This window comes from Myxine glutinosa, chromosome 5, assembly GCF_964187855.1.
Source record: "Myxine glutinosa chromosome 5, kmMyxGlut1.1, whole genome shotgun sequence".
NCBI lineage: Eukaryota > Metazoa > Chordata > Myxini > Myxiniformes > Myxinidae > Myxine > Myxine glutinosa.
In genome coordinates, this window is record NC_136265.1 from 62,301,326 (window position 1) to 62,323,634 (window position 22,309).

General features: G+C 41.8%; 1 protein-coding gene across 5 annotated transcripts in view; it reads left to right on the top strand.

The window, feature by feature from the left end:
- The window catches only part of LOC137428152 (muscleblind-like protein 1), a 134,448-nt gene that overhangs the window by 39,226 nt on the left and 72,913 nt on the right, over nt 1-22,309 (top strand). Inside the window, exon 9 of one of the 5 annotated variants that reach the window (XM_068118096.2) lies at nt 1,044-9,702. The exons of the other annotated variants lie outside the window; for them this stretch is intronic. Coding sequence (XP_067974197.1) covers nt 1,044-1,183 — 140 coding nt within the window. The 3' untranslated portion in view covers nt 1,184-9,702. Of the gene's footprint in view, nt 1-1,043; nt 9,703-22,309 lie in introns of those variants that run through there. 5 annotated transcript variants of the gene reach the window in all.

Consider the following 22,309-nt stretch of genomic DNA (forward strand, 5'->3'; position numbering starts at 1 on the left):
AACCCAGGTTAAGAACCACGGTGCTACAGGAATGTGGAATTTATTGGTTTCATGCTTTAGCATTCGCCGTTTCTGCATTGTCTGTTTGCTTCTGGCCTCCCACCGCACGGGTATCTCACTCGTAAAATAAAATTACAAACTGGCAAATTGAGAAAAATTTTCAATGCAAACAGGAAAACTAAGAATTGGCTCACAAGGATGCAACCATGCAAACAGGAAATACAGACAGATGAAGAATGAAATAAAATTACAAACTGGCAAATTAAGTTGCACAACAGCTTAATAATATCCATCCATCATGACACTTCCAGATACATCCCGCTTTGATTTATTTTTTCCATCGATACAAGATCGAGGCTCATGGAAGAGCAAGGTTCAGCAAAAGGCAAAATCTAAACTGAAATTTCCAAGGAATACGATACTTTGTTTCATAGCGACGAGCAGAAGCAGAAAAAGGATGGAGGAGGTGAAAGGAAATTAGGGATGTGCATTTGTGTGAATGGTGATCATATCTACAAGTTGTGGTCTTGGTACTGGAGGATCATTATAAAATGAGGTAAAACAAATAAACTCGTCACTCACCTGGACACTCTCAGCACAACATCAGGGAAAAATGAAATCGCACTCGTCCTTAATGCACTCTAACTATTGTTAGGCAGCAATGGGAAGGTTTTATTTGACTTGCTCAGGATCATTCACGAGGCTTGAAAAGTGTCTTCAATAGTCATCCCATATGTCTGTGGATCATGTCTTGCGAGCACCAAAATCAGGCCAAAATTGGCTTCATTTCCAATCGAATTGGGGACTACTCAACCCAGAGATGTAGGTAAACCACTAAATATTTTACAAGTTTATTTTCCATGATTGTGAAGCTTTTGAGTTTGCTTTGAAAACTGTCTGAAGGGAAACATTTTTAAAATTAGAAACACCACTTTGTCCTTCCAGGAGCGCTTGCTCTAATTTACCGGATTTATTTATTTTTGGCATCAAAAGCCTCACACCTGAAAGTGAGCAGTCCATCTGTTGTATGTCGCCCTGCACAGATCACGTGGAAGTTGTGGATGACAAAGTGACCGTGTGCCGAGATGCTGCCAAAGGGAAGTGCTCGCGCCCCCTTTGCAAATACTACCACCCGCAATCGCAAGCTGCCTCTGCTTCCGCATTGCTTCAGTTTGCTTGCTGATCCTTTCCCAGCATTCGGTATATGGGGCCTTTTATTTATTTGGGGACCGTTTGTAAACGATTCATTTTGGCACTTCGTTTTATTTCCCTTCTCTCTCTTCCTCATGTCCTACTGATACAAACGGAAGGGCCTGTAATTGAATAGCATGCCGGAAACGAAAGAGGTGCGATTCTTCGAATTTAACTTCTGCAATGGTGGCGTATTATTGGGAACATTTTGGTATGTTGTGATCCTACCCGACGTTGATCATATTTGGGTTTTAAAGCCTGAACGTGAAAGGGTTATGTTTTTTTTTTTCCTTTTTAGGGTTGGAAAGGTTGTGTTTTTTTTTTGTTTTTTTCTTAGGGATGGAATCCATTCTCGGGTCATTTTTGAAATGGCCAAACCTTCGTGCTGTGCACCTTTTTAAGCTCGTTCCTCGGGGGCTGCTATTTACCTCTTGGCTTATGTTGTTTTCTTCCTATCCGATACAAAGATCTTTCAAACCCGAAAAATTTGAGTTCTTGCGAATTAAGTGACCATTGCAACTGATGAAGTTATGTAAATAAGGGAAAAGAAAATCCTTTCCTCTAAATATGCACAATTCCTAGTGCCTATTGTGGAAACTAGCATGTTATCTACAGTGATTTTTTATCTTTAATTTTATTTGTGTTCACTTTGAGGAGAGGGCTTTGCTGTTTCTTTTAATGTGGGGGGGATGGAGTTTGGGTTTCGGGAGATTGTCGAGTACGAGTGTAACTTGACTCGACGTAACCTGCTTTGTGCATTGGTTAGAGATGGATGAACCTGAGGACAGGGATCAAACACCGAAACACCTGTGGATGATAACCAGGCTTTGTCATTGTACACAATCTATAATCCTCTTTTCCTCCAAAGGTGTTTTGTATCATGTCGATTTAAAAAAAAAGGCACCTATTGTTGAGTTGAAGGTTTTAACTTTGGCTATTTTAAATGGTGCTTTGAAAAGGTTGTTTAATATATGCAGATAATGACGAAAGAGCGACAGCCTATTGTGTACGTGTCAGTTAAATGTTTGTGATGACCTCTGTCCAGTGTTCTTCTTTGTTTAGTACGTGAGGAATGGCAGGCCAAGGCTTTGATGTTGTTGTTTATTTGGGGGGATTTTTCAACATAGCTGAAAACAACAATTGGAGGCAGAACATTTGTTGTTTAACAAATATTTTGTCCTTTATGCTGCACTCCCCCCCCCTCCCTCCCTTCCCACCCTCACAAATTCCCCAAAAAATAAATGGTCAATTTATGGTGCAACTAATTATTACATTTATTTTCATCACGCAAGGCCTAGCTTTTCAAATAAACAAACCTGCAGCAAATGTTGATAATGTAAGTCCATCTCCCTCTTGGCTTTCTTGATTTTATCTTTCTGACTACGTCTGTCTACTTGACGATCTTCAGACGGCCATCAATCATGCCGACATGTATGGAGAAGTCCAAGAATTCGTGTTGGTATATCCTGAAATCTGCTATCTCCATTATCATATTGGCTCCGACCATCGACATGTCTTGCATGTCTCAACTCTCTCAACTCTCAACAACAAATAGCAGCTCTCAACAAATTGCATTCTCTCCTGTTCATCCTTTCACAAGCTATTGTCCAATTTGATATCCCGACACTGGTTTACTGAGGTGTGTCTTGAGGCAACTGCCAAATAGCAGCTTCCATTGTCCACCTGGAAGACAAACCTAATAAATGGGAATCTACAGACCCTCCGTATAGCCAGCAGCAGTACGTATCACTTATTTGACGAGCCACGGCTCAACAGCAAACTCTCCTGAAGTTAAACATCTCAAGCCTTTCACCATTCTCTGAATCCTGATGGCAGATCCTCAAATGTATCACTGGTGCACATATGGATACTATAAATGGATGAGTTGTGTGTGTGTGAGGCATACTTTTTGTGTCTATGAATTACGTACTATTGAAATGTACCTTTTAAGCCTTTAAACTGCTGAGACCCCTTCGACCTTGGAAGACCCTTTAACACTTCAGACCCAAAATATCCCGAGGACGCAAATCACCCAAAAGTCCCTGAGGACCCAAAAGTCCCCAAGGACCCAAAAAGTCCTTGACCCAAAAGTCCCTGAGGACCCAAATCTCCCAAAAGTCCCCGAGGACCCAAAAGTCCCCAAGGACCCAAAAAGTCCTTGATGACCAAAAAGTTCCTGAGGACCCAAATCACCCAAAAGTCCCCAAGAATCTAAAAAGTCATTGATGACCCAATAGTCCCCTAGGTCCCAAATCACCCAAAAAGTTCATGACCCAAAAGACCCAAATCACCCAAAAGACCCGAGGACCCAAAAGTCCCCAAGGACCCAAAAAGTCCTTGTTGACCCAAAAGCTCCTGAGGACCCAAATCACCCAAAAGTCCCCAAGAATCTAAAAAGTCCTTCATGACCCAAAAATCCCCTAGGTCCCAAATCACCAAAAATTCCCCAACGACCCAAAAAGTCCTTCATGACCCAAAATACCCAAATCACCCAAAAGTCCCTGAGGACCCAAAAGTCCCCAAGGACCCAAAAAGTCCTTGTTGACCCAAAAGTTCCCAACAACCCAAAAGTCCCTGAGGACCCCAAATCACCCAAAAGTCCCTGAGGACCCAAAAGTCCCCAAGGACCCAAAAAGTCCTTGATGACCCAAACGTCCCCAATGACCCAAATCACCCAAAAGTCCCGAAGACCCAAGAGTCCCCGAAGACCCAGATGACCCAAAAGTCCTTAACGACCCAAAAGTCCCCAAGGACCCAGATGACCCAAAAGACTCTGATGACCCAAACGACCCCCCGTCCAGCAGGCAGGTATGCTACAAGGCCGTGAAGACCAATGAAATTTTGGTCCAATGGACCAACGGGTCCCCTAGTCTCTCCAAAAGGATGGAGGATGGTGATCATTTTATCATTTATATAGTAAAGGATTACTTTTGAAACATCTGAATTCTTTTCAAATCTTTACTTTCCAAGAAGGGTTCCAAGTTTGATCGCCTCAACTACATATCTGTCATTCTTCTCTCCATCATAAACATTGATGGAATCTATCATTGTTGCAGACCTCAGACATTATTGTTTCTCAAATTCTCTGATTTCTGAGCATCTTTTGATGACTTCTGCCCCTGCTATTCTTCCATGAACACCTTGCTTCTTCTGTCCCATCAATGGTGGATGCTCACTCTAAATTAAGTGGTCAGAGCCATCTCTCTCGACATCTGCCTCTTGAGCTGCCACCTTCCCAGCTTTCTTTCTAAATTCTGCTTCCTTTTCAAAATGCAATTTACGATTCCGAATTTCTGGAATTTATATTCCAACTTTCTGCCCCCTTGTTGACATTAGGACTTCATTCTTCACGTACTTGACACAATCGGTCGTTTTGTCGACTTGCGTAAACGCACCGCGCTGCTTACGTAAACTGTGTGACACCTCGCTTGCTGTTTGAGCACGTCATCGTTATTCTTTCACTAATTGTGTCCACCAGTATTCTTCACGAAGAAATATTCAACTAAAATTCTGTGTTGCTGCATATTGGAGGATCGTTGTGAATGAGTTGCAATATCCATGTATGCTACAACACCGTTTACTGTGAACTTTGGGATAGATGAGAATATAACTTCGTTTACTTCACTTTGTTAATTTGCTCCATGTAAGGAAAAAAAAAACCGATTTTAAATCATTTATACTTTATTTTAATGCCAAACTATTACTTTATCATTTATTAGTCTTTAGTGATGTCGCTGTGTGTTCTTCACAAGGAATCGATGGGAATCTGAGTGCGGATTTTTTTTTGGCAGGGAGTTGTGGGTCTGGATTACCCCAACCCCTCCTCACCCCTTCCCTCTGTCCTCCAGTCCCACCTACTGAATTTCCATTTTCCTCCCTTTGTGGAATTCCTTTCTGATTGTTCAGTTTTCTAAATTTCTTCTTCTTGGTTGTTGTACTTTACTGCGGAATATTATACGTCAGGAAGTGTGGGGGTCTGGAAGGTGTCTCGCTCCGCTCCGTTGGTGAGATAGTGCTACCTGCGGTTAAAGTTTGTGTGTAACCTCTTTTAAGAGAAGGTGCAGGTAGACTGATTGTAATAGCTGCGACGATTGATCGAAAGACTTGTATTGACTGTAGCACTTAAAATCTCGATCATTTCGGAGAAATTGATTTTGCAATCCTTTGCACTGTAGGAGAAGAGATTGAAGTTGTTAGAGAAAATAATGATTTCCCTTTTGAATCGCCAGGCGATAAATAAATGCTTTAACCAAAAATAACATCGGAAAATTTATCCTGCCTTTTATTTCTACCTTAAAAGCCTCTTCTTTGATTAAGAGTTAGTAGCTCATCTAAGAGTAAGAGGTCGGGATGGCGTAGAGAGAATCAGCAGGCGAATTGGATGAGAAACGAATTGACGGACAACGTTAGTAGGGACATACAGATGTGATAAGTGGGATAAGTTGATGAAGGACATGCGAGAAGAGGATAAGCTGAAAAGCAGGTGAAGTGTGGAATAGGGTGCAGGTAACACTGGACAGATAGTGTATCGGAGCATAGGACTAGTATTTGTGTTGTTTAATCTTACTCAGAATATATAACCCCCTCCTGGATTTTTATTTTCTGTAAACTTTGTGTAAACCGGATATTTCTGTAAACTCTCCTTCAGGCTCAGAGTGACCTTAAAGTAAAACTTGTCCACAATTGGGGTCCGTAACGAATGCCTAAATTACCTCTATTTTCGGTGTTCTTTGACAGGAATGGAGGCCCTAGTCGAATGGTACTTTGTGGAATTTTGATAACTAGCAACGGTACCCGCCCTAGGGGCGGGGCTTCAATTGGGAGGCCCAAATGAAAAGGCAAAATATCAGAAATTGAAGGCTTTTTTTTATTTCAAACGATTTATATAAACATCCGTTAAATCATGTCACACGCACATCATCAAAATCTAAACAGTATTTGTAGAATTTCAATAAAAGCCACATCACTGTTCATATCGGTAAATATTATTCCATCGTGTTTAGAAAATTGGAAATTTTTTTTTTTACTCCAGGGAGTCCCAGAATTACCCACCCAAAATTTCGTTGCGATCGGTTCAGCCGTTTTTGCAGTACCTGGGAACGGACAGACAGACGGACATTTGGTGAATTATAGAAAGATGTTTTCGTGACTTGTGCAGCCACGTAGATATCTGTGATCATCTCTGATAACCGAGGAGTGCATGTTCTTTGATTGTGCAACTTTTGCTCATGTCACAGCGTTGGGGCTGCCCCCTTTATATGTTGTTTTGACCTCGAACTCGGGCCTTACTTTTTGTATCGGTCGCATCCCGATCCGGTTTGGTTTTCAGTTGCTCGCACCCATTTACCGTGGGATTTTGTAATTAAAAAAAAATAAATGGAGTGCTTAATGTGCACGCATTCAAATTCTCTGCTTCTCTGTTTTTGAAACCATCGAATAATGTGTTGAAATAATCTTTTGGATGGCAGTGGTGGAAATTAGTATTATTGTAACCTTATCACAGTGTAAGGTTGTTGATGTTGCCGTTTCAAAAAAAGAAATATAAGGTACAATTGGAACAAATTTACGTCGTTTCCATTTCACGGACTTTATTTCACATCGCCTGCAAACTTATCCAGTATGTGAAACCGTGGTGCATATTCATTTGTCCGCAACGAGTTTGTTTAGTAACATTTTTATTTTTAAACTCATTTAAACAAGGCTTCAGAGTATGTATATATATATATATATATATATATATATATATATATATATATATATATATATATATATATATATATATATATATATATATATATATATATATATATATATACATACATATACATATATATTTGAAAAAATATTGTCATTTTTTTAAGCCTCCGCCCCCAAAGGTGAGCCGGAGGCATTATGTTTTTGGGTTATCCGTCCATACGTATGGGCGAAACCTCGTTTTTCTCAGCAACCACATGTCCGATTGAGACCAAACTTTCAGGGTAGGAGCAACACCCATGCAGAATGTTTTTATGATGATTGTGATGTCATAGGTCAAGTGGTATGGTAGCCATCTTGGATTAAATTAAATTCAAATAATAATAATTTAAAAAATCGGAAACCGCTGAATGGAAAAAATTGAAACTTGGCACATTGTCAAGTACTCCTAATGGGGAACAAAGGCATGATAATGATGACATCATAGGTGAAGTGGTATACGAGCCAAAAATGTTTCAATCAAATTCCTTATCCTAAAAATCTGAAATTGCATGCACATGATCTATGACACATTTGTATTGAAATAGTAAATTTATGACATCGTAGGTCACATGGCTTGGCAGCCATATTGGATTTAACCTAAAACCCAAATCTTCTCCCAAACCACCAAATTAATTGATTCGAAACTTTACATTGACTGTCATTGTGTGTCATTGTGTCATTGACTAGGCATGGCGATTAATAGATGACCACGAAAACATCATTGGTCACATGGTGTGGCAGCCATATTGGATTGAAGGAAATTTTAAAATAATGATATCTCTTAAACCGCTTGCCCTAATGATGCGAAATTTTACAAATATCATCTAACACCATTGCTGCATATAGATTGAAAATGATGATGTCGTGGGTCATGTGGTTTGGCAGCCATCTTGGATGGAAAAACGAACCTTATCCAATCAACACAAAACTTCACAAACGTGATCCCCTAACCATACATATGCAGAGTGTACATTTTTAAAGGTCATATGCCACGTGGTGTGGCAGCCATATTAGCTTGAAAGTCGATATTTAAAGAAATCCCTTCTCTGAAACCGCTTCACCGATCGATGTGAAACCTGTCATGGCTGGTGAAAATGTGATACTTGAAAACAGCTGAAGGGATTTAAATCAAACTTGTTTATTTTAGGACAGTGAACGAGGGTACCTACCCGTTGTGAGACTATGCGGAGGCATATCGGCGACACAGTCGCATTGCTCTAGCTTTCTTTGACATTTCGCATGATGATCAGAAAATGTTTTGCAAATGGTGTCTCGATATCACAAATGTTTTCCTTCGTGCATCTATAAAGCGCCGAGTTTGGAAATTCAACTGCACATTCTAATCGCCAGTATAAAGTGGGGGAGGCGGTGGAAACGCCCGAGTATTCAAAATGAAACTGGCGAGCAAATTATCGTCGGCTCTTGACAAAGCTCGGCGGACTGTTTCAATGTTTTCCTCGTTTAGTGTCAGTGCTTTTTGCCGAGCGCCAAAGTTAAACGGCGACTGGCCGTTCGTCATCACCGTTCGTCACCGCACAGCCGGCCGGTCCTAACCGTGGAAGAGCTTACGGGGGAGTCGGTCGGACGATCCTGCCATTGTCCCGCATGGTTCAAGCCCCACAGCAGACCAAAGTCTGAAATGGTTAATTATCCTAAGTGCATCTTAACCTAGACGAGACTGTGCATTTTGCGTGACAGAAGTTTTTGGTAAGTGATTATCTAATAAACGTGACATTTTGCACTTCTGTAAATAGAGATGGTGAGAGACTTAGAGATGGGAGATGTGTAAAATATTGAGATCTTATTTTGGATATAATGTGTATGTGTATAATTCCTGAAGATCGGTTTTTTTCTCCCTTTGAGGGTACATTGAAGTTCATTCACAGCACCAAGCTTTGTAAGGGAGAGGAACATGCTCTGCTTTTTGTGCACATGAACGTGACGTTTCCTTGTGCGTGCTTCGAATGAAAGTTTTTTTTTTTTTTTTTGTCTTCAAAAAAAGATATCAAACTTTTGCTCCCGTGTGTCCAAAACCCATTCGATCACAGTGAAGATTATGGCACAATCACAGAAACTATATTGCACGAGGGATTTTGCATTCAAAGTTCCTGATAGTTGCCACAAAGTGGACTTTCTTGCAGACTGGGACTGTACGTCGTGTTTGTGTTGACCGGGAGCGGCAGAAAGTTTGCGACGTCGTTTGTTTTGCTCGTTCTTAAATACGCTCGCTTTTACATGGGTCAGTGTGGCATAAACATGTATAAATATACATTTCATTGCTTTTTGGCTTGCTGTTTTTCGGTGCAGTTGTAAAATTAGGGAAAAACGCAGTGTCACAATTATTTATGCGTGTGCAACGATTTGTCGCAGCTGACCTCCCCTCCGCCACCCCCTTTCCAGGACTCTCTCTTTCTGTCAATCTCTGCTTTTCCTTTTTCTGCTGTAAAATAGTATCATGGTGCAGGTGCTGTCATTATTCATACCCTTGTTTTATCTCGTTTCTTCATGCATTTACCAATTATGGTTGAGCATTTCATTTTAGTGATTATGGGTAATTTGGAGTTGTCTGCACCTTTGAGAAGCACCTGGAAGGAGCAATGTTGTCACTGCAGATTCATAAAATCGATTTTGACTTGTATTATTATTTGCTGGTATATGTTGTGTTCATGTAATACAGTGGGGAGACTTTATTTGCCTGTATTTCTCATTTATGATTGTATAGTGACAATAAACTTTGAAAAATAATGTTCACTAATCGTGGTGCACATTTCGTTATGTCGCCCTCAGTGTGTGATTATTTTTTCTTTTTTAAAATATACTCACATGTACAACATCTAGAGAAGTCGCACACAATTAAACTTAGCAACACCATTCAGAAACGTGTCCTGGGTTGTATCATGCAGCCCGAATGTCGTCACAATGGGGAAACGCCACCGGATCAGAAAAAGTAGGACCGCTTGTATGGAAGTTTTGTTTAAAAAATTCATTTGGAAGGGTCGAAACTCAATAGTTTTTCTGTACTCGATGTGGCTTGAGTTGGATGTCTACAAGTTCAACTAGAACGGCACTCAGTAGAGAGCATAACTCTGCCAGGTGAACAGTTTACGTTTTGTATCCCAGAAAATCACAATACAGAATCACATTTAATCAAAATCATCCGTCCACAACTTTTTGAGATATCCTGCTGTATATCGTTTTTGGCCCTATCTGCCAATGGTGAAGAATCACTTACAAATTAAATAATTCTCATATGCGAATCCACATTCAGATCTTCACCAAAATCTAATCGATTCTTCCTTGTCACATACCCCATCGGTCCACCAAGTTTCGTCCAAATATGTCCACAACTTTTTGACATATCCTGTTGTATGTCGTTTTTGTCCCTATCTCCCAATGGTGAAGAATCACCGAAAAAATTCTAGTAGCCGGATCCAAATCCGGAACTTCACCAAAATCTAATCATTTCGTCCTTGGCACATACACTACCTCTATGCCAAATTTCGTCCGAATCCGTCCACAACTTTTTGAGATCTTGTTCACAAACAAACAAACAAACAAACAGACAGACGGGGGTGAAAACATAACCTCCATCCACCTTTTGTGGCGGGGGTAAAAATAGGGCTGAATGGAAGTTATTTCTCCATGTGCTCCTCTTGTCCATACTTTAATTTGTTTTGCTTGATTTTGTGATGCCTGGATTTATATTTGAACAGCACCTTTGGTAAATGTGCCATTTTGTATTTGCATTCTCTGGGAAGCAAGGTGGCTTATTGTACAGGGTGAGTCACAAAAATGTACCAGATTTGAAATTGTTTTCTACCGTAAATCTGCTAAATCTATTTTTTAATGCAAGACCATATAATTTATATGATGCATAACGGAACCCATAAAGTTTTGTTTGGACTGCAACAAATGTTTGAAATGTCCTCTACATTGTGCACACTTATGGTTACATATCGAATCGTTTGATGACAGAATGAAGCGTTTCACATGAGACTCTGGAAATAACAGCATTTTTGAGTTCAGTTCAGTTCTCTGAAAACATGTTTATGCCTCTGCCCCCGAAGGTGGGGTGTCCGTCTGTCCATTATGTTTTTGGGTTGTCCGTCCGTACGGGCTAAACCTCGTTTTTCTCAGCAACCACATGTCCGATTGAGAAACAACTTTCAGGGTAGGAGTGACACCCATGCAGAATGGCATGATAATTGTGACATCATAGGTCATGTGGTATGGCAGCCATCTTGGATTAAACAAATAATTAAACAATATTTATCGGAAACCGCTGAATGGAAAAAATTGAAACTTGGCACATTGTCATTTACTCCCAATGGGGAACAAAAGCATTGCAATGATATGTTTGTTGTTGTTGTTTCATATGCAGCCTGTGGTTGCTGGTTGCATCACTTTTCTGGAAGTGCGTTTGTGCCGCTGATGCAGTGCCCCATTTACCAGTGAACTGTTACTCAATTTACAGACCTCGGAAGGATGACAGGCTGAGTCAACCCCCCCCCCCTCCCCCCCCGGCGTAAATTCAACGATCGACCGGGATCCAAACTCGGGATCCTAGGATCCAAAGCCGGCACCCTAACCGTTAAGCCAACACCAGGCTTATGACATCACTGGTGAAGTGGTATACCAGCCAAAAATGTTTTAAACAAATGCCTTATCCTAAAAATCTGAAATTGCATGCACATGATCTCTGATCCATTTGTATTGAAATATTAAATTTATGACATCATAGGTCACATGGTTTGGCAGTCATATTGGATTGAAGGAAAGTGTAACTAATTATATCTCAAACCGCTTACCCTATATATGCAAAATTTTACAAATGTCATAGAACACCACTGTTGCATATAGTTTGAAAATGATGACGGCATAGGTCACATGGTTTGGCAGCCATCTTGGATAGAAAAACGAACCTTATCCGATCAACACGAAACTTAACAAACATGATCCCATACCCATATATATGTAGAGTGTACATTTTTGATGTCATATGTCACGTGGTTTGGCAGCCATATTAGCTTGAAAGCCGATATTTAAAACTATCTCTTCTCCGATCGATGTGAAACCTGTCCTGTGTTAAAAGTGTGACACTTCAAAACAGCTGAAGGGATTTAAACCAAACCTGTTCATTTTTAGGCCAGTGAACGAGGTCATCTATCCATTGTCACAGGAAAGAACTACGTGGAGGCATTTTTGCGACAGTCACATTGCTCTAGTTTTCTTAACAAATCCTCACCTAAAACACCAAACGGTGAGAGGTCATCAGGAGATCTTGGAGGCGAAGGAAATCCAGATCGGTGGGAAATATGCTGGGGAAGTGATTATTGAACCACTACATGGACAATTGACAAATGAGATTACAACTTTGATGAGCAGAACCTCAATATTTACATGTACGATGGCAATGGTCTCTAACTTTTGGTTCTTCCTGAATTTCATCTTGACAAATGTCGGAATTCTTAAACTTATCTTCCTCATTTTGTATATGGAAATTAAATTATTAATTTGGATTTGGGGAAGCAGTGTCTATCTTTTGAAGAATGCTTTCAAAGTAGTCAGCATATTAGAAATGGTTGCTTTATGGATTTATTTATATATTTGAATGATACTCTTGTGCCTGTTCCTGTGAATGATACTCTTTTGGCATATCGATTATCGTTGATTTATGGTTTGAACAATCGATCAACACGACATTTATTTCCTTCGATATGTAGATGGCTGAAGGAGGCCCAAGTCCCAAACACCAAACACAACATAGCTTGAAGGTGGAACATCTTAACACATTCACATAATATCCAAAACAAGCGTGAAACCTCGAATTAAAGTATAAATAATAGTTCACATTTGTGGAATAATGAGTGTAGTGGCATTTCCAAAAAGCTAGCACTTGTGGTGAAATTCCTTAAATGACAAAGAATCAGCTACCAAACAGGAAATGTAACTAAATGACTACAAGCAAAAGCAAAGAAGAATGAACAAAACACTGAAATACAAGAATTGTTTGGACATAATCTGGAATCAGGAGAATGAAGTAGATACTGTATTGTAAAAGAACAGAGTCGGATGGACAAATATACACTGACACCAGGGAAAAAGATAAAGGAGCAGGAAGGTATAAAAAAAAAAAAAAAAATTTGGATAGATTGGGCATTTTGGTAGACCATTGGAATGGCTAAGAAGAGGTCAGCTCAATTGGAATGGAGAATGAATCATTAATTATCAATGCCCAAAACCAAAGACAACACCAAGAGATGTAAAAAGATGGCAAGACTGAGTCAATCGGACAGGTGTACATTCTGCAAGGTATAAACAGCAAGCATGAGCCACCTGTCAGGATTAAAAAAAAAACCCTCGTCACGACAGCTGTACTTGCAAAGGCACAACGATGTATTTGGAGTAATCCACTGGCACATCTGCAGAAATTTCAATCTCCCAGTCCCAGAAAACTAATGGAAACATGAAACACCGCAGGCAGGTTGGTGGTCTTTCCGTCTTCTACCGACTCCTCTCCGGCCTTGCCCCCCCAGCTCTCTCTGGGCTCTGTCCCCCAAATATTCCTGCAGGTCGCACAAGATCTGCCTGCAACCCTCTTATGGTTAAACTGCCAAAATCAAGACTCTGACATAACTTTATTTGGGCAGTGTATAAGCAACTGACAGCTGCCTCAATCGCTCCCGGAATAAATAAAAAAACAACGGTTACATGCATGAAGCAAAAACATGCCGACTGCGAATTCTGTAAAGGGTGAGACTTGCAATACCCACTCCCACCTGAAGGTGGGGCTACATAATGAGCCAAGCTGGGTTGAACGATTTGACAAGAGATTTGTGCTTGTCCAAAGAATCTGCTCAGTTGCTATGGTAACGTCTTCGCGAAAATCGTTTGTTAACTCCAGAAACAACATTCTTCTGGTATCGCAGCCGTGAAGAAGAGTTTCGGGAATATTTCATGTTAGACGAAGAAGATTCGCTGGTTTTACTGTAACAACGTCAACGACCTCATTGCAGCTATGGGTTTAGCGTATGACCCTACATAATGGCGGCTCTTCATAGATTCCTCAAGCAGAAGCTTGAAAGCAGTATACTCTACAATGGTAACAAGGTCGTGTCTGTTCCGGTGGGTCACTCGGTGCAGATGACTGAAAGTTATAGTAATGTGGAGCTTTTGCTAACTGCTTTGAAGTACAAACATCACAATTGGATGATATGTGGAGACCTAAAGGTATGTTGGTGTCAACCTAGGTACTTTTTAAAAGTAAAATCTAAGTAAGAAAAAGTGAAGTATTTTATATTTTAAATAATTTTAAATGTTTGTATTTTTGGTGGCGATGTGATACCATACTCAGTATTGACACCAGTAGTAGTTAATAAACTTCTTTATATGTTATAGTCCTAGTACTGGGTCTACAAGGCGGCTACACCAAATACAAATACAAATACAACTTTGTGTGGGGGGTAACATGGGCTATGTGGCTGCGGCCTCATTCGGCTCTGTGGGACAGCCGAGCAGACAAGCAACACTACGTCCAGCAAGACCTGGTGTGGAACCAGGTTCGCACAACGTTCTGTCACACGATCTCATGAATCCGCAGAAGATTCTACTTCCGCCGCTGCACATCAAGCTCGGACTAATGAAGAATTTCGTCAGAGCTCTCAACAAAGAAGGCCGAGCTTTCGCTTTCCTGAATCAGAAATTTCCAAACTGAAAGCAGGTATTTTTGACGGCCAAAAGATCAGGGAGCTAATGAAAGATGCTCAATTCGACGAAAGTCTGAAGGACAATGAGATCAATGCCTGGGTCGCATTCAAGTCCATCGTCACGAATTTTCTGGGCAACCACCGAAGTCCAGAGTACGAACGTGTTGTCGAGGTGCTCCTGCAGACCTTCCAGGCTCTTGGTGCATGCAAGTCCATAAAGATGCATTTTCTCAGCTCGCATTTAGACTACTTTCCGGACAACTGCGGTGATCTCAGCGAGGAGCAAGGAGAGCGCTTCCACCAGGATATTCGAGTGATGGAAGAGACAGAGCCGTATATAGAGAGAGTTAGATCAACCCGGTTTCAATTGGTTTGCCCTATGATTGGTTAAGCGCTGTCATGTGATTCACAGGCGCCATGTTGTTACCCAACCTCCGTAACTAGCATAACACGCATCGCATTGCATGCATTCGCTTAGTGGAAGTTGGGATGGATGAGTGGAAGGAAGAATGGAGAATGAGTGGAAGGAAGGATGGATGATGAGTGGAAGTTGGGATGGATGAGTGGAAGGAAGGATTGAGTGGAAGTAAGGATGGATGAGTGGAAGTTGGGATGGTTGAGTGGAAGGAAGGAAGGATGGATGATGAGTGGGAGTTGGGATGGATGAGTAGAAGGAAGGTTGGATGAGTGGATGGAGGGATGGATGAGTGGAAGGAGGGATGGGTGAGTGGAAGGATGGATGGATGAGTAGAAGGAGGGATGCATGAGTGGAAGGAAGGATTGATGAGTGGAAGTAAGGATGGATGAGTGGAAGTTGGGATGGTTGAGTGGAAGGAAGGATGGATGATGAGTGGGAGTTGGGATGGATGAGGGGAAGGAGGGATGGATGAGTGGAATTTGGGATGGATGAGTGGAAGAAAGGAAGGATGGATGACTGGAAGGAGGGATGGAGGAGTGGAAGGAGGGATTGATGAGTGGAAGTAAGGATGGATGAGTGGAAGTTGGGAGGGGAAGGAGGGATGGATGAGTGGAATTTGGGATGGATGAGTGGAAGAAAGGAAGGATGGATGAGTGGATGGAGGGATGGATGAGTGGAAGGAAGGATTGATGAGTGGAAGTAAGGATGGATGAGTGGAAGTTGGGATGGTTGAGTGGAAGGAAGGATGGATGATGAGTGGGAGTTGGGATGGATGAGGGGAATTTGGGATGGATGAGTGGAAGAAAGGAAGGATGGATGACTAGAAGGAGGGATGGAGGAGTGGAAGGAGGGATGGATGAGTAGAAGGAAGGATGGATGAGTGGACGGAGGGATGGATGAGCGGAAGGATGGATGAGTGGAAGGATGGATGAGTGGAAGGAAGGAAGGAGGGATGGATGATGAGTGGAAGGAAGGATGGATGAGTGATTGATCTTCCACTCATCCATCCCAACTTCCACTCATCCATCCCAACTTCCACTCATCCATCCCAACTTTCACTCATTCGCAACTGACTAAACAATGTATGAAACTCAGGAACATAAAAATAAACCCGTCCCTAATAGCAGTAAGTTGCATGCACGCTTGAACGCACGCGCGCGTGCACTTGACCTTGGGTAACAACATGGCGCCTATTGTTCAGTTGGCCAAACTCTATCTACAGCTCTGGGAAGAGAGGTACCCGGGCCGCTGGGATGTGAACATGCTCGAGGACTACTGCTGGTGCCTCAAGAGAGACGTTCAAGCTGTGGAACACGGACGAAAGTCTTTCTTTGAGAAAGCCCTTTCTTCCACATTAACTGTACTCGTGTACCATTTTTTACATTGTACATTTTCTGTCAATTTGTCTGTTTAATAAAAAGAAACTTGCTAATTTCATTACGATTATTTTCGAATTATCTTTTTTTTAAAATTGAGATAGCATAAAAACCTGACTCGATATATATACAGTATATATATTTTGTATACTGAATCGAGGCTCGTGAAAGAGCCTATTTATTTCACAAACAAATCAAACAGACAAGCAAAATATATAAAAAGAGGGAGCGGAAGACGAGAGGGGGAGAGAAGGGGAAGCACACAAACACAACATTTGAGAGCAGGGACATCGGGAGATGTGTGGGAGGGAGAGGGCTTGGGGGGAGGAGGCGTGGGAAGGGGGGGGGGGGGGGGTGGGGAGAAGTATAAAACACAAGGACACCACGGACTTCCAGGACAGAAGTTGGTATTTCAAATTCAGTGGATTTGGGGTGAAATTAGCGGGGGTAGAAAAGATCAAGGTTTTGGATGGGGGAAGATAAGAGATGGTGATTGAGTTACATTTTTGAATTCAGCACGCAAAAATTATAAAAGAACAACTAAAAAAGCCCCTTGACCTCAGAAATTTGTTTCAAACGCAGACCAGTGTTATGAGTAATTGGGGAGGGGGGGACCGGAAATATATAGCCCGTGACGCTGTTGTCTTTGGTGTTGTTGTTAAAAGGGGTGTTTAAGGCCTTACAGAACAACGGGATTTTATTGACATTGGCGGATTGTAAAAAGAAAGAAGAAAAAAATAACAAGTTCATTATTTTTTTGTCACATTCCGTGTAAATATTGCGCTGGAGACGAATGGATCGTTGGACAAAATCGGGAGGTCACGTGATTGTGCCGTCATCAAATATAGTGTGAAATGAAAACTTTAAAATGAAAAACAAAAAGTACTTTATTTTATGAGCTGTTGTGGTTGTTCAAATTCCATGTAAATTATAACAATTGTTGGTATTTCTAAAGGAACAGACGTACGAAGGAGTTTAAATAGTTTGAGAGCCGCGCATTTCGGTTTCCATGGCGATTGGGGAGGTCACGTGACAGTGTCGAATCTGCCGTCTTCAAATCGGCAGTAATATCGTTTGAAGAAGGTATGTGGCACGTGGTTCGCTTTTACGACAACACATACTTTGTATTCGTGTATAAACAGTGCACCGTACCACACTCTCCCTTACAGTACCGTACCTTACAGTGTGCCCCCTTCGGTGCGCCATGAACCGAGATCTCAGATCGAACCCCCCGGGATCCACGAGCGGTTCCGATGGTGGAAACTTGGTCGTTCCGGGAGATTCTCCCTCAGATCGCGGGTCCAGGGTTGGTCCACCCGAGGATGAGGACCCGGGACCCGGTACGTGTCGTTCCCTCCAAACCTTGCTCTTCACATTATCGTGCCGGGTCTGTGCTGTGTACTATTTCGGGAACTCATTTAAATGGGGAATGTCATGATACTACAAGTTGGGGAAACTGAGGGAAAAGTGTACAGATTACCGTGTAATATTGCGGTAAAAGGGTACAGAGAATACCGTGTAATAATGATGTTAAATGGTACAGCGATTACCGTGTAATACAGAGGTAAAAGGGTACAGAGTCTGAGATTACCGTGTAATACTGAGGGTAAAAGGGTACAGAGATTAATATGTAATACTGAGGGAAAAGGGTACAGAGATTAATGTGTAATACTGAGGGTAAAGGGATATAGAGATTAATGTGTAATACTGAGGGTAAAGGGTACAGAGATTAATGTGTAATACTAAGGGTAAAGGGTACAGAGATTAATGTGTAATACTGAGGGTAAAGGGTACAGAGATTAATGTGTAATACTGAGGGTAAAGGGATATAGAGATTAATGTGTAATACTAAGGGTAAAGGGTACAGAGATTAATGTGTAATACTGAGGGAAAAGGGTACAGAGATTAATGTGTAATACTGAGGGTAAAAGGGTACAGAGATTAATGTGTAATACTAAGGGTAAAGGGTACAGAGATTAATGTGTAATACTGAGGGAAAAGGGTACAGAGATTAATGTGTAATACTAAGGGTAAAGGGTACAGAGATTAATGTGTAATACTGAGGGTAAAGGGATACAGAGATTAATGTGTAATACTAAGGGTAAAGGGTACAGAGATTAATGTGTAATACTGAGGGTAAAAGGGTACAGAGATTAATGTGTAATACTGATGTAAAAGGGTACAGAGATTAATGTGTAATACTGAGGGTAAAGGGTACAGAGATTAATGTGTAATACTGAGGGTAAAGGGATATAGAGATTAATGTGTAATACTAAGGGTAAAGGGTACAGAGATTAATATGTAATACTGAGGGAAAAGGGTACAGAGATTAATGTGTAATACTGAGGGTAAAGGGTACAGAGATTAATGTGTAATACTGAGGGTAAAGGGATATAGAGATTAATGTGTAATACTGAGGGAAAAGGGTACAGAGATTAATATGTAATACTAAGGGTAAAGGGTACAGAGATTAATGTGTAATACTGAGGGAAAAGGGTACAGAGATTAATGTGTAATACTGAGGGTAAAGGGATACAGAGATTAATGTGTAATACTGAGGGTAAAGGGTACAGAGATTAATGTGTAATACTGAGGGTAAAGGGTACAGAGATTAATGTGTAATACTGAGGGTAAAGGGATACAGAGATTAATGTGTAATACTAAGGGTAAAGGGTACAGAGATTAATGTGTAATACTGAGGGTAAAAGGGTACAGAGATTAATGTGTAATACTGATGTAAAAGGGTACAGAGATTACCGTGTAATACGGAGGTAAAATCTTTGAGAGATTACCGTGGAATACCGATTGTTACGGATTCGTCACTTCCGTTGTGGTGGTTTTCATCCACTGTAAACATTTTCGATTCCATGTACTATTATTGTTGTCAAAAGGTTTATTGTTTATGAACTGTTTTCAAAAGGTGAAAAAATTAGTTTTAAATGAAACCGGAACCGGACGACAAAGAAGAGGAGGGGAAAAGAAGGCGGAGCGAGTGGAGTCGGACAAGAAGCATAGTCGCTTGGAGGTCTAGAGCGAACGTTGGCGAGCAAGAGTCACGAGTGAAGTTTGGGTTTCCCAGGAAAGGGATTCCTGCGACAGAGTTGTTATCGCTGTGACAGATCAACCTGCGTGTCAGGTTTTGCGGTCGATTCCGAAGAGAATCATTGGACTGCCATTACCTCTCGAGTACTGCCGTCAGCCATTTTGACTCGCGCACTTTGTGCGCCGAGCAAGGTTTCTTTGCTTCGCTTCAGCCTTTGCGCGTCATGCAAGGTTTTCTTTGCTTCACGTCAGCCGTTTTCACCGCTTTCAGACGTATCTGGTGTGTGTGTGTGCAATGCGGATACACCTGAAGGTAAATCTGAGGTTTGCGGACTGCGAGCTGTGGAACGTCCATACCCGAGGGTGTGATTTCCCAGTCGCCGGGAGGGCGTCACATGATTTCCCAGTCGCCTGGAGGGCGCTTTTGCACAGCTTTGGCAGCCGGACTGTAACTGCCAACCCAACGGGATTCTGGTCTCGATTGGACATTGATCTGTCGATCGCTGGAGCGGATCGACTTTGGCTTGAAGCCGGGGAATAGAGACATTGGGAATCTTTTTCTTTTCGCTCACTTGGAGTACAGTGAGTTATATGTTACGAAACTGATGGTACCATCATAGGATATATTGATTGTACTTTTGATTACTATTATTGTTGTACTGTTGTTCTTGTGTGATCTTAATACAATATTTGTTTGTTGGTAACAATTGGTGTGGCTTCACCATTGATCTTTGACATACAGAATAACACATTTTTCTGCTGTGACTCCTCTCGGGGCTCGGAGGTACACCGTGACCAGGGGGTCGGGGAGGAGCACATAACAGAAATTGGGGGCTCGTCCGAGAAATTGGGAACTCGTCCAAAATTGGCTCAAATTGAAATTGGGGTCCTCGTCCGGGATTAAATTCCCTGATAACATTCATCCGGGATTAAATTCCCTAACATGCGTCTGGGATAGAATTCCCTAACATTCCCAAAATTCCCAAATTTGGCATTTTTCGAACATTCCCAAATAAAAAATAAAAAAAAATTGGAAATTTTTGTGTGAAGGTTAAGAGGTGCTAACTAATAGTCACCATGGTGTTTGACGCAGAACAGTTTGCGGCGTCCCCTAATGAGGCACAGTTCCAAGCGTTAAAAAGATCGGAACTCTTCGGAACTGTCTTCTACCGACTCCTCTCCGGCCTTGCTCCTCCAGCTCTCTCTGGGCTCTGTCCCCCAAATTTTTCCTGCAGGTCGCACAAGATCTGCCTGCATCCCTCTTATGGTTAAACTGCCAAAATCAAGACTCTCTGCTCACCTTCACTCATTCATTCCTCTTTTCTCCTGCCTTTGGAACAAACTCACTCACTCTCTTCAATCCCACTCCACCCTCCAGGTCTTTAAAACAGCTGTTCACCACCATCTCTTATCTTCCCCCATCCAAAACCTTGATCTTTTCTACCCCTGCTAATTTCACCCAAAATCCACTTTTTTGAAATACCAACTTCTTTCCTGGAAGTCCTTGGTGTACTGTGTTTATACCTCTCCCACCCCCCTCCCCCTTCCCACGCCGCCTTCCCCCAATCCCTCTCCCTCCCACACATTCCCGATGTCCCTGCTCTCAAATGTTGTGTTTATGTGCTTCCCCTTCTGTCCCCATCTTGTCTACCACTCCCCTTTTTATATACTTTGTTTGTTTGTCACTTTGATTTATTTTTGTGATAAATGTTAGCTCTTTCACGAGCCTCGATTCTGTATACAAAAAAAACCAAAAAAAAACAACTTGATATTGGCCAGACATTTTAACTTGGAGGTCCGAGTTAATATGAAGAAAGCAGAGATGCAGACATTGGTGGTAGAATCTCTGGTGGGACAAGGAACATGGACAGAGGTAGCCTTGGATTGGTTACCCGAGGAAAAAGAAAATGTGGAGCTCCGGAAAATGAAGATGCAACTGCAGAGCCAGGAAAGGTTAAAAGCAGAGGAAAGGAGAGCTGAAAGGGAACTCGAGGAAAGACGAGTGGAACGAGAATGCGAGGAGAGAAGAACCGAGGAAAGGAGAGCTGAAGATGAAAGAAGAGCAAAGGAAAGAGAAGAGAAGAGGAAAGGAGAGCCGAAAGGTAGTTAAAGGAATGTGTCCTGGAGCATCAGAAGGAAGTTAAACTCAAGGAGCTGGAATTAATGGGAGAACGGAGAGAAGTCGTATCCATGCCGGCTAGTTCGACAACTAGTCAGAACACCTGGGATGTTGGTAGGCATGTGAGGCTGGTTCCACCCTTGGAATCTCCCGCGATGAAGCTAACTCCAAGGGCCTCTCACTCACTCACCGCAGGCAGGTTGGTGGTCTTTCCGTCTTCTACCGACTCCTCTCTGGCCTTGCCCCCCCCCAGCTCTCTAGGCTCTGTCCAGCAAATATTCCTACAGGTCGCACAAGATCTGCCTGCAACCCTCTTATGGTTAAACTGCCAAAATCAAGACTCTCTGCTCACCTTCACTCCTTCATTCCTCTTTTCTCCCGCCTCTGGAACAAACTCCCTCACTCTCTTCAATCCCACTCCACCCTCCAGGTCTTTAAAACAGCTCTTCACCACCATCTCTTATCTTCCCCCATCCAAAACCTTGATCTTTTCTATCCCCGCTAATTTCACCCCAATTCCCCTTTTTTGAAATACCAACTTCTGTCCTGGAAGTCCTTGGTGTCCTTGTGTTTTATACTTTGTCTGGTTGATTTGTTTGTGAAGTAAATGTCAGCTATTTCACGAGCCTCGATTCAGTATACAAAAAAAATAATTAAAAGGAGGTCGCCAAGTTTTTTTTACACTTTGAGAATGTGGCTCAAATGCTAAAATGGCCTGTGG